We start from the raw sequence: 13,114 nt of genomic DNA, 5'->3' as shown, positions 1-13,114 counted from the left end.
GTCACGGGTGCCTACCACTTGACATCGACTTGAGCCAGTTTGAGTGCAGATAGCGCACTCTTAAAGTGGTGTCCTGGTGTCGGCGTATCGGTTGTGTGCTAAGGGGTTGGCAGAGGGGGTGGCAGGCCACTTATGTATATATAGCTGCGTTTCGACATTCACATGCTAAAGATTCAAATGTATCTCAGGCTTTCTTTTCACTTAATGAAAATCAAATCAAATTTGTTTCTCACATTGCCGATGTGCATACAAATTTATCGGTGTCGATCGAGATGCGAAGCACCAGCAACATTAATTCGAGATGCCGATTCACTTTTACCAAATTCCTACCTTGAATACAAATTCATAACATGTTTTTCTTACATGTTTCTGGGCAAATAGTTATTATGAAGGCTTTTTGTGCACTTCTTCCTAAAAGGTTTATTATGCTGAGATACTCACTTTTCTATTGTGTAATCAATAAATGTGCACCAAACAAAATCAAAAAAATTCACAATTTACTTCCAAAAGTATACTATATATTTTTCAGAATAAATGACTTCATACTTAAGTTGGAATTTCTTAAAATTGAGTAACATGTTTTAATTTGTAATTATATCCGATACCCCTATGAGTAGAAGGGTATTATAACTTTGTGCCGTCAGGAAATGTATGTAACAGGTAGAAGGAGGCATCTCCGACCCTATAAAGTATATATATTCTTGATCAGCGTCAACAGCCGAGACGATCTAGCCATGTCCGTCTGTCCGTCTGTGTGTTTGTCCGTCTGTCCGTATGAACACCTAGATCTCAGAGACTACGAGAGATAGAGCTATTCGACAGCATTTGTTATGTTTGCACGCAGATCAAGTATGTTTAAAATGTTTGCCACGCCCACTTCCGCTCCCGCAAATCAAAAAAATCGAATAACGTAATTTTAAAGCTAGAGTTGCAAATTTTGGTATATATAATAATAACTATAGTAGTTATGATTCCTGAAAATTTGGTTGCGATTAGATAAAAATTGTAGAAGTTATTAAAGAAATACTTTTGTATGGGCAAAAACTCCTACTTACTGGGGGTCTTAGTTGCTTTGGCTGACAATCTGGTATATTGTTCCGTCTATGGTATATTTTGAATGTGTTACTATACATATACCACATATACCATTTGGTATATTCTTAGTATTTTTGCAGTATATATGGTATATTTTGAGAATAATACTGCAAAATATATTGCTTTTATTCAAAATGGGAAGCGCGTATCTCACAGTCGAGTACACTCGACTGTAACTTTCTTACTTGTTAATTTGTAATTTTATATTTGAATATAGCCTGCTATTATTCTGCTTATTGCATCCTTATAAAATATAGAGATAATATAGCCATGTGTGTTGGCCCGTCTGTCAGTATGAACACCTATGATAGATTCCAGAGACTATAAAAGATTAGATGTAATTATTTTTCAACAGCACTTGTTATTTTTGCATGGAGATTAATTTTGTTTTTTTGATTTTTGTCACACAATTTTCCGACCAGGAAGAGGGTCATTACAATGAATATATTAATCATTAATTTTAATATATTAATCTATATCTTCTGAATACTCCTTGCCCTCTAGAGTCTCTCTTAACGATGTTTGTTTTTTTAAAAACAAAACATTTTTGTAGTTTCTTTTAATAGTTTCTTAATTAAAAATGTGAAAGTACACAATTCCTACACTAAATATTAATATAAAAACATATCTCGAGACTGTGAGACAAGTTGGCTAGCTATAAATAGAAAATTAACCAGTTTGCTACAAACGTTTTTGCGTAGCATTTATGGATAAAGTTGAGTCGCTTAACCTAATAAATATTTTTGATGCCCGAAAGTAGGCAATGATTTTGTTTAAAAGTTGTAGAAGGGGAATTTATAAAAGTTTCATGAGTCGGACTCCAAGAAGGCATCGGAGATAAACCTTCTACGATAGCTGGAGGAAATTTTGTATAATGTGTTAAAGAATAAATGAACTCTTAATTCTTTTTTGCACATGTTTCACCCACAAAATACACTAAAAATATTAATAAAAGAATGAAACTTCAAGGTGTTGCCATTTGGGCTATATGGCAAGTCAGAAGGCACATAGTATACATAAATGTTTGTTTATCGAAGCTTCACCTTCAAGTTATAATATAAATCATTCGATAATATTAATCATCATGAAGTAAAACTAAAAGTACAATATTAATTTATTTATAAACAATAATTCAGTGTAAATGAGTAATCAGTACAGCAACACAATTAAAATTAATTCTACATGCGGGATACAGTGAAATTTCTCTTGGTCGAACATTAATAACATTTAATAATTAACATTATTATTTATCCCTTAAGGTTTTCAATAGTTGATTCTTTTTAGTGGATAATTTTCGACTAGTGTCCCCTTAATAAAAGTGTCAGATATGGGAAGCTTTGCTTTATTTTATTTTTTATTTTTTACAGAACTTAATATTATAAAATATGCATTTTGGATTCACACCAGGAAACAAATATTTTCAAGTTTGATGGATGGGAAACTTTCATCAACTCTTGTAATAGATAGATTAATAGAACCAATTTAAAACCGAACTCCGTTTTTTTTACCAATAACGCTAATCATATCAAACCGATATGACTAAAGCAAAATTTATAGTATGATTCAGAATTTACCCCCATGTTGCATATATTTTAGCTCATTACGAATTTAATTTTTAGTTGAGAAAGAACTAGGAATGGCGAAGGGCGAAGTCAATGCTCAGCAAGAGCTAGAAGATGCATTTGAAGCTAGAGATGTGGATGGATTTAAACGTGCCATCACACGAGGTGCTCAGCCCAACCTCAGCTCAAAAAGGGTTGAGGACAATCAAATGACCATCTTTGAGAAGGCCCTATCAACACCAGGGTGTCCTAGATTTATAAAAGCGTGTTTCGATGCTGGCTGCGATCCCAATTACGTAAGTAACTAAAAAAGTGATTAATATTTATAAATATATAAGTGAAACCCTAAATAGGTTAATCCGAGGCTTAATAAAGCTGCCATCCACTATGTAATCGATTCAGGAATCGGTTCAGCAAGCCATTATAATGCGTCCAATCTTTACGTGCTGGTGGATCAACCCAACTACAAAGTAGATCTTGATCACATGTTCGAGGGGGAAACAGCATTAAGTAGATTAATCAAAAGTCTGGAAGTAAAGAATCCTCCTGGTCTCCTTATCGTCATTAAATTACTATTGAGGAAAGGCGCTTCAACCAACTTTGATGGCAAATCTCTCATGCAACAAGTGCTATTCAACGAAAATATCTCACAATCGACACGAGCGGATTTGATCTCAGCGTTTGTACAGGCACCCCAACTCAGTCGATCGGATTATTTCAAAGGAATTGATTTTCTTTTGGAAAGTGGTTATCTCAACGGCGACAGTGACCAGCTCTACATTTTCCTATTGCCCGCTCTACTCGGTCAACCTACTTCGCCAATGCTCGACACTCTGGCGCAATACCAAAAGACCATTGTAAACTGGGATAATAAGAAAATGTTGCGACGTTTGCTCATGGAGCACATCAAAAAGCATACTGAGAAGGCACTCGAAGCAGTGCTTGCCACCCTGGAAAAGAATTCGCCTCAGGAAAATGAGTATCTTGTGGAGTTGGCTATCGAAGATGGTAGCTGGTCAACTGTTCTCCAATTGCTTAAGAGCGTATATCTCAAGCTAGTGCCCAAGGGCACGCTTCTAAAAAATATGATTATGCAATTGAAACCGCTGAACAATTACCTGCAGAGCAACGAATACCATGAATGTTTGCTGCGATGCGTTAAGGATTGGCGGCAGTATATCAATGACTTCGATGATGAGCACAAAACGCTTCTGCATTATGCGGTGCTCTGTCGCAATGAGATTGCCATAAGAGTGCTCTTGAGGGAGGGCGCCAGATTGGGAGTGCGCAATGACAAGAATCGCATTGTGATCGAGGATATTGATGACAAGCTTCTGGAGGAGCATTTCAATTACTGCATCACTGGGCGAGGCGAGAAGACCAGCCACGAGGGTTATGAGATCATCATGAACTGTCTGAATATGACCAACGAGAACAACGAACTCGATATTGCTCCCATTGCCTGCATGGCCCGGTCGAAGGAGCTGTGTCCGCTGTTGGAGCATCCGTTGATCACCTGCTTTCTAAAGCTGAAGTGGAGTCGACTCACCACCATCTTCTTCACCCACTTTATCATCAATATCATCTTATGTTTGATATTGGGGATCCATATTTGGTTGCGTTTCCCTAAACGTAATAATAACGAGCTTTCTATATGGATTGTTAAGAGTCTGTTCCAAGTGCTGATTGGCTATCTTCTTATAGTGGAAGTCATTTCCTTAGTGATAATCAAGCATTGGTGGCGCAGTATAATCGATTTTATTCTGATTTTTATGCTCATCCTCACAAACATCGAGTGTGGAGATGACATCCAAAGGATTATTGCCGTCTTCGCCATCATGTTGATGGGCATCAAGCTGATGAATCTTATTGGTGCCCTACCTGTGCGTGCCATATCGACCCACATGCTCATACTACGCCAGGTGGCCAGTACTTTCGCAACGAGCTTGTTGCAGTACTCCATGCTGTTGATCAGCTTCAGCTTGTGCTTCTATGTGCTGTTTTCCAAACAGAGCTCTACAAGTTCAGCGAATTCTACGGATTCAGCAAATTCTACGGATTCAGCGAATTCTACGGATTCAGTGAACTTAACCGGTTCAGCGAACGCAACAGATAATGATTTCAGTCTCTCCTTTGCGAAACTCGATTTATCGTTTATGAAGACACTTGTTATGTTCAATGGTGAATATGATGAAAGCTGCTTTAATGGATATTTCAGTAGTTTTGTGGTGATCATATTCATGTTTATGGTCATGGTCCTGACAAATTTGCTGGGTGGCCTGGCTGTTGACGATACCCAGGTGAGTGAAATTCCGTGACCCTAAAAATAGATGTTAGACGTGCCGTCGCGTCCCTCGTGGTCGATAGTTTAGCCGTGTTTCTCTCAGAAATTGAAAGACTTGAAAGCACTGTATCCAGACAAGTACCCTACCCGTATGGTAGAAGACTATTATAACTTGATAGCTAATACAAAGGCAAAAGGAGGCACTATCGACTCCGCAAAATATCAGCGTAAACAACCAAGAAATTATAGTCATGTGGTATATTTTAAATGTAGTAGTAAAATAATATACCAACTTTAGCATTCATTTCGTAGTATTTATTCGATTTATTAATTTAGAAGATTTTAGGTTTTTCTTGAAAATGGGGAGTGGGTATCTCATAGTCGACTGTATATTACTGGTTTTTACACCCCCTAAAGGCATCTCCGACCCCATAAATTATATATATTCTTGATCAGCCGAGATGTTATAACCATAACCGTCTGTCAGTCTGACCGTCCGTATGAATACCTAGATCTCAGGGAGAGAGAGATCTAAGAGATAGATACATAACTTTTTTCGACAGCTCTTGTTATGCTTGCACGCCAGTCAAATTTGTTTCAAAATTTTACCAGGCCCACTTCCGTCCACTCATATCGATAAAAATCAAATAACAACCGTAACTTTAAAACTAGAGTCCCAAATTTTGGTATAGACAAGAATAGCTATAGTTTTTATAATTTCATTTGTATATATGTATGAAATAATCTTTGGTAGTATTTTACTATTTTGCGGTATATTAATTTGGCATATTTAAAAAAAAACAAAAGTCCCGCATACTCGACTCTCGCCTTCTTACTTGTTTTAATTGTGCTTAATTTACTATTTATCTTATGCTTCAAAGACTATTCGAGCTCAAGTGGAACTCAATGCTGCCATTTGTCGAACAAATCTGTTGTACAGCTATGAAGGACTCTTAAGCGGGAATTCACCTCGATTGGAACGTTTGCTTCGCTTCTTTAATAAAATGATGGGAATCCACGCTAAATCTACCTATGGCTATGTATCCATATTTCCAAACCAAGGGAATAGGGCAGAGGTGTTCAGTGAAAGTTATAAAAATCAGAGTAATGAAATACTTGAGGTTGAAGGAGAAAACGTCGTCTTAGTTAAAGTAAGTACCGATCATGAAGATGGTGCAATCGGTTCCGAATCTAAAATGGATGAGACAGAGGATTTGCACTCCCGTTTCAATGAAGAAGTGGATGACTATGAAGAAACATTCTGCCAGTCTTGTGTATCGAATAAAATAACAATTGACAAGCAGACTGTTGTCCGAGCTCTTACAATTATTAAAGAAAAAGAAAAAAAAGATGTCGACGAACGTCGCGAAGAGCTCATAGAACAACGACAGGAGGATATCAGGAAGCTGTTGATGGAGATGAAAACCCAATTGGACTTAAAGAATCCAGCCAATTGAGTACATCTTTAATTAACAACAATTTATAAAAGCAAGAATATAAAGATTTATTATTTTATTTCATTTACTATTAACCAATAAAGATTATCTATCTTCTTTCATTTAATTAAATTGGCAACTTTATTGGCTTAAATTTCATCAAGAAAGATTTACGAATATATGTATATTCTTTATCACCATTAATAGCCGAGATGTTATAGCCATGTCCGTATGAACGCTTAGATCTCAGAGACTCTAAAAGATAAGATATAATTTTTTCCGATAGCACTTGTTTTTTTTTTTGCGTGAAGATCAATTTTGTTTTTGATTTTTGTACCCCCTGTTCCGACCCGGTAGTCTTACTTATTTTCAGATTAAATCATTATACCCGCTACCCATAGGGTAGAAGGGTATTATAAATTTGTGCCGGCAGGAAATGTATGTAACAGGTAGAAGGAGGCATCTCCGACTCCATAAGCTATGTATATGGGCATAGCCGGCAAATGGTAAACCACGACCGAAATAAAAATTCTTCATAATCATCATATTTTTTTGTAAAATTGTATAAAGAAATGTCCAAATTTTCATAATACAATAGATTCGTAGCATATCTCAGTCGTTTTTATAAAAAAAAGTTTCCTGAAAACAGAAAAAATGTAATTTATTCACTTTTAGCTACTTTTAAATGTATTTTTATGTTTAATTATTTAACATGGAAAACATAAGATACGTTTGCATTTTTTCTACCAAATCTCTTAATAGCAATCCAATAATAAGATAAAAAATGCAAAGTGAGCAAATAAATATTCAATTAACTGTTAATTTTTATTTTGCTTCTTATCTATGTTCAAATCGTACGTTCGCGACCGAAAACATCATTTCATTATAATTTGTAACGAATCACTAGAGTAGTATTCGTCGGGTGCTGGTGGAAGGTTTACTAGTGTGGCGTACGCGCTGGCTTCTCCGGGCTTTGCTCAGATAGCATGGGGTTCAAGGAAAGGGCCAACTAATAGGACGCACCACTTATAACAATAATACATTTAAAATTCGCGTACATATGGGAAAACAGAGAAGGAGTGCAATGGGAAGGTTACATGAAACAATAGTGAAAGAGAAGAGAAAGGGAAGGAGAGGAAGGTAGGTTAACAAAGAAGACGGAGCCACTCTCTAACGCAACACAGCTGTTATTGTGTGCAGACGCCCACCCTACCGTGATCCTGCATTCAAATGCCAAAAACTAAAAAAGTTGGCAGGATCCCTAAAAGAAGTGGTTCGGCTAACCTACTCCTGCTTCGTTATGGTTCCAAATAAAAGTGAACAATTAAGCGGACATACTTAATTTATTAACATATAAGAAAAGTGAAATTTTAACATTACAAACGAAATGACAAGAAAAATAAATAAATAAATAATTTAACGGACAAACATATTAAGTGTGTATGAGGCGGAATTAATTAAATAAGGCAAAAAAAAAAAAAAAAGAATAAATAAAGAAAAACTAAAAATAATTAACCTATAAATATAAAATATGATCTAGCATAATTATAATATAAATAATTATTTTTGCATTTAAATGTTGAATAAATTAAGAGAAGGAAAAAATGAGCTAAAATGAACTAGTTTTGGTTCATTTAGGAATGCAATGTTAGACCATCACACCGAATATAGGCAAACACTAGATGCAAGTAAAAATGAGGATCAGCTGATGGCTGTCACTCAGTGAAATGTTTTGCTATTGCCAGTCTCGCAAGGTCACTGACCGCTGGGACTGCAGACAGCTGTAGCAGCGCTATGGTCAGATGGACCACCAGCAAAAGGGAAGCTTTAGCTGTAGCTCATGTATTATTAATTAGTTAGAGTGAAACAGACTTACATACATTAGAGACTCCCACGCAGAAAGATCTTTCCTTGTGTTGGTGCCTGTCTGTGGTGTATCTGTGGGGAATAATAATAATTGCGAGCTTTTGCGCCTGCATGAAAGCTGCTTGCTATGACCGGTAGCGTCGATCAAAACAAACATGCATACATACAAGTATATGCAGGTATGGTTTTACATGCTTTTCAGGCAATACAAAAACATTAAATTTTATAACTAAATACAATTTTACAAAGATATTTTGCCTATAGGGGTTGCCTTACATGCCTTCTTAAATGATTGCCATTTCTATTTTATACAATAGTACAGTGGTAATTGTATGATGAAGGACCCAGAAAAGTTGTTGGTTCAACTTTCTCGCCACATCATATTACACTTACAACATTGATGGACTATCACTTAATGCATACTTACTTTAATGCATACTTAAACAACATAACGTAAATTAACAATAATAAACAAACAAACAAAAAAAATAAGCTGCTAGTCAGCCGTTCGCCTTCCTCCTGGGTGACGCAGATACTCGGCCTCGATGCCTCCACAAGTGCGGAGCAAATAGCCAACGGAGATCGCAAGGCTGCCGGACGCAGGTGTTTTGCAGTAGAAACACCACCTGCTGGGAAGCAATTCTCCTGTGATCAATGAGCGTCTGCAGCTAGCAACAGTTCATATGTTTGCGTTGCCCAGACAGCTGATGTGTCCAGCACAGCTGCGACTTGGAGCTTTTGGTGGTTGGCCGTTAATCAAGCAGTTGTGTGTGTTGAAGTTTCATTTTAAATTAATTTAAAATTCTACCACTGGGTTATTATAATTTACACACTAGGTTATTATATAAATTATGGCTGGGTTATTATATAAATTAGGATTGAGTTATTATAGTTTATGACGAAGTGCCGAATCTAAAAATAAATAGACAAAACTAAACTTAGAACAACAAAAAAACTAAATATACGTATAACAAATATTTACCCTAATCTGGAAAACGGCACTTGGTTTATTTACGCCAGTTGGCAAATTCCTCTAGTGGACAAACAGCTAAAAGTGGACGGCAAGGTGCACTTTTGTACAAAAAAGAAGATGACCAGATTAACGACTTAGTATAACAATTATACAATGAAGTATCTTTGTATACTCACAAGTACGTTTTAAGCATCTTACTACACCAACCACTTCACTGATGTACTTTTTTTTTTTTATTAAAGCACATGCACTTTTCCACTATTTTTTTTTTTTCAGGTTCTGCACATAACCTGCTAACCATTTAAAACCAACAACAAAAACCTTTTTTTTTCGGAAATTTGACAATTAATCCTACTCAAAAAGGTAATCGCTTGTCTATTTTGGTCTGGACTTAACACGATCAGCTGATCTAGCATTTCATGCTTGCATGTATCGTGGTCCACCAATAGATGGCGCTATTTCTGGAGCTTTCAGTCTCATTTGTAAATAAAGCTCCGCTTCTCAGCACAAAACACGACAAGACATTGAGTACCATTTTCTCAGACTACAAATTATGTTATACAACTAAACAAATTAAATAATACAAATTAACTAGGACAATAAACATATAAATAAATAATATAATAAATAATAGGTATAATTATGTATGAGTGCAGAAAAAGAAGGAAAAAAAATGTTGCATACTTTTAGGCTTAGTCAATTTCAACTACGACAAGCGGCCTATTACAAATTGCTTCGCATTAAATGCAAGCAGGTGAATGAAATTTCGCGTGTTAAGTTATTGTGGTATATATATTTTAAATATAAAAAATCGTTGGGGTTACTCTAACCAATCTTTTTATATTGATTGTCAAAGTAGCGTACGTTCGAGACCTTACCTATAAGCAAATGTCGATTTTTACTTGCGTCGCATGGATTTTTGAAAAAAACTATGTCGTTTGCAGTTACTTATTACTTGCTAGTAATTTCTTATTATTTATTTCATATTTTTCTTGCTATTAATAAATTTCATTACATATTTCATATTTAATAAAAATTTATTTTTTTGCTTTAAATGTTATTAGACACATTAAATTGAGTTAAATCCGTTTATTTTTAAGAAATATGAAGTTATTAATCAAAAAAGTTGTGGTAAAAAAAAATTAATAAATAATACAACATGGAAAAATCGTACGTTCGCGACCGGAACTTAATCAAATTAAAATGAAATAAATGGAGATATTATCTTGGGAATTGACTTGATAGAAAGCTACATGAATCTATTTTAAAAGTAAAGTTATTGCTTTAGAATATTCCGTCTCAATTCGCAGATTTTTGCATTTTTCTAGATTAAGCCAAAGTCGACTTCTATTTTTCGCACGTTCGCGACCGCATGTTATTGCCAATATTATAAAAACTAAAACTCGATAAGCCCCATATTTTACACTAACCAAAGAGGAAAACGTCAGGAAACGTTTGTTTTCGATTTTATTTTTTTATTTAACTCATACGAACGTACGTTCTCGACCCCTGGAAATGCCCATATATATTCTTGATCAGCGTCAACAGCCAAGACGATCTAGCCATGTACGTCTGTCCTTCTGTCCATATGAAACCTAGATCTCAGAGACTATAGAGCTATAATTCATTCAAATATTTGCCACGCCCACTTCCGCCCTTGCAAATCGGCAAAAATCGAATCACAAGCGTAATTTTAAAACTAGAGTCGAATTTTAATTTTTTAAATTAAATTAAATTTTATTAAGGCCATTAACGCGCAGCGAGTACATAGCTGAAGGCCTTCGCTGCCATTGTTTTACCAATAATGTTAGTATTAATTTTAATTATAACTAACCTTTAAATAATAATAATAACATGATGCTGGAGCTGGAAGGCTTCTCGCTCTCTCACTCCCTAGTTAGTCAAATTAAGTTAGCATCCGGGCATCCCAGCATTCCATCATCCGCATCTTAATATGCATAAAGAAGTGCCACGCTGCCGCTTGTCACGGGTGCCTACCACTTGACATCGACTTGAGCCAGTTGGAGTGCAGATAGAGCACTCTCAAAGTGGTGTCCTGGTGTCCTGGTGTCGGCATATCGGTTGTGTGTCGTTTCGACATTCACATGCTAAAGATTCAAATGTATCTCAGGCTTTCTAATTTACTTTTCACTTAATGAAAATCAAATCAAATTTGTTTCTCGCATTGCCGACGTGTATACAAATTTATCGGTGTCGATCGAGATACGAAGCACCAGCAACATTAATTCGAGATGCCGATTTACTTTTACCGAATTCCTACCTTGAATACAAATTCATAACATCTTTTTCTTACATGTTTCTGGGCAAATAGTTATTATGAAGGCTTTTTGTGCACTGCTTCCTAAAAGGTTTATTATGCTGAGATACTCACTTTTCCACTAAGTCTATTGTGTAATCAATTAATGTGCACCAAACAAAATCGAATAAATTCACAATTTACTTCCAAAAGTATACTATATATTTTCCAGAATAAATGATAAATTATAACATGTTTTAATTTGTAATTTTATATTTGAATTATATTGAATTATTCTGCTTAATGCATCCTCATAAAATATAGAGACGATATAGCAATGTGTGTTGGTCCGTTTGTCAGTATGAACACCTTGATTTCAGAGACTATAAAAGATTAGATGTAATTATTTTTCAACAGCACTTGTTATTTTTGCGTGGAGATTAATTTTGTTTTTTTTTTTTATTTTTGTCACACGATTTTCCGACCCGGAAGAGGGTCATTACAATTAATATATTAATCAATATTATTAATATATTAATCTATATTATTAATATATTAATCTATATCTTCTGAATACTCCTTGCCCTCTAGAGTCACTCATAACGATGTTTGTCTTTTAAAAAAAAAACATTTTGGTAATTTCTTTTATAGTTTCTTAATTAATAATGTGAAAAGTACACAATTCCCACACTAAATATTAATATAAAAACATATCTCGAGACTGTGAGACAAGTTGGCTAGCTATCTATAGAAAATTAACCAGTTTGCTACAAACGTTTTTGCGTAGCATTTTTGGATAAAGTTGAGTCGCTTGAAGTAATAGATATTTTTGATGCCCGAAAGTAGGCAATGATTTTGTTCAAAAGTTATAGAAGGGGAATCTATAAAAGTATTATGAGTAGGACTCCAAGAAGCCATCGGAGATAAACCTTCTATGATAGCTGGGTGAAAATTTGCATAATGTGTCAAAGAATAAATGAACTAATAATTCTTTTTTGCACGTGTGTTGAAAGCTTTCACCCACAAAATACACTAAAAACATTAATAAAGGAATGAAACTCGAAGGTGTTGCCATTTAGGCTTTGTGACAAGTCAGTCATGAAATGGAACATAGTATACATAAATGTTTATGTTTATCGAAGCATCACCATCAAGTAATAATATAAACCATTCAATAATATTAATCACCATGAAGTAAAACTAAAAGTACAATAATTTAATTTATTTATAAACATTAATTCAATGTAAATGAGTAATCAGTATGTTACAGCAATAAAATAAAAATAAATTCTAGATGCGGGATACAGTGAAATTTCTCTTGGCCGAACATTAATAACATTTAATAATTAACATTATTATTTATCGATTGACGGCTGTTTTCCCTTAAGCTTTGGTATTGGTTTGATTCATTTTAGTGGATAATTTTCGACTAGTGTCCCCTTAATAGAGCTGTCGGATATGGGAAGCTTTGCTTTATTTTATTTTTTATTTTTTACAGAACTAACTATTATGAAATATGCATTTTGGATTCACACCAGGAAACAAATATTTTCAAGTTTGATAGATCGGAAACTTAGATTAATAGCCCCAATTTAAAACCGAACTCCGTTTTTTTTACCAATAACGCTAATCATATCAAAC

The 13,114-nt window shown here is 34.9% G+C and overlaps 1 protein-coding gene across 1 annotated transcript; it reads left to right on the top strand.

The window, feature by feature from the left end:
* The first annotated feature begins 2,725 nt into the window (after positions 1–2,725).
* Positions 2,726–6,428, top strand: LOC117565205 (transient receptor potential cation channel protein painless-like). The gene is made up of 3 exons (XM_034244211.2): positions 2,726–2,953; positions 3,011–4,957; positions 5,823–6,428. Exons 1-3 carry the CDS (start codon positions 2,732–2,734, stop codon positions 6,396–6,398), a joined length of 2,745 nt encoding a protein of 914 aa, XP_034100102.2. The 5' UTR covers positions 2,726–2,731; the 3' UTR covers positions 6,399–6,428.
* The last annotated feature ends 6,686 nt before the right edge of the window (positions 6,429–13,114 follow it).

Source organism: Drosophila albomicans, chromosome 2L, assembly GCF_009650485.2.
Source record: "Drosophila albomicans strain 15112-1751.03 chromosome 2L, ASM965048v2, whole genome shotgun sequence".
Taxonomy (NCBI): Eukaryota; Metazoa; Arthropoda; class Insecta; order Diptera; family Drosophilidae; genus Drosophila; species Drosophila albomicans.
This window is presented reverse-complemented; position numbering and strand designations above follow the sequence as displayed.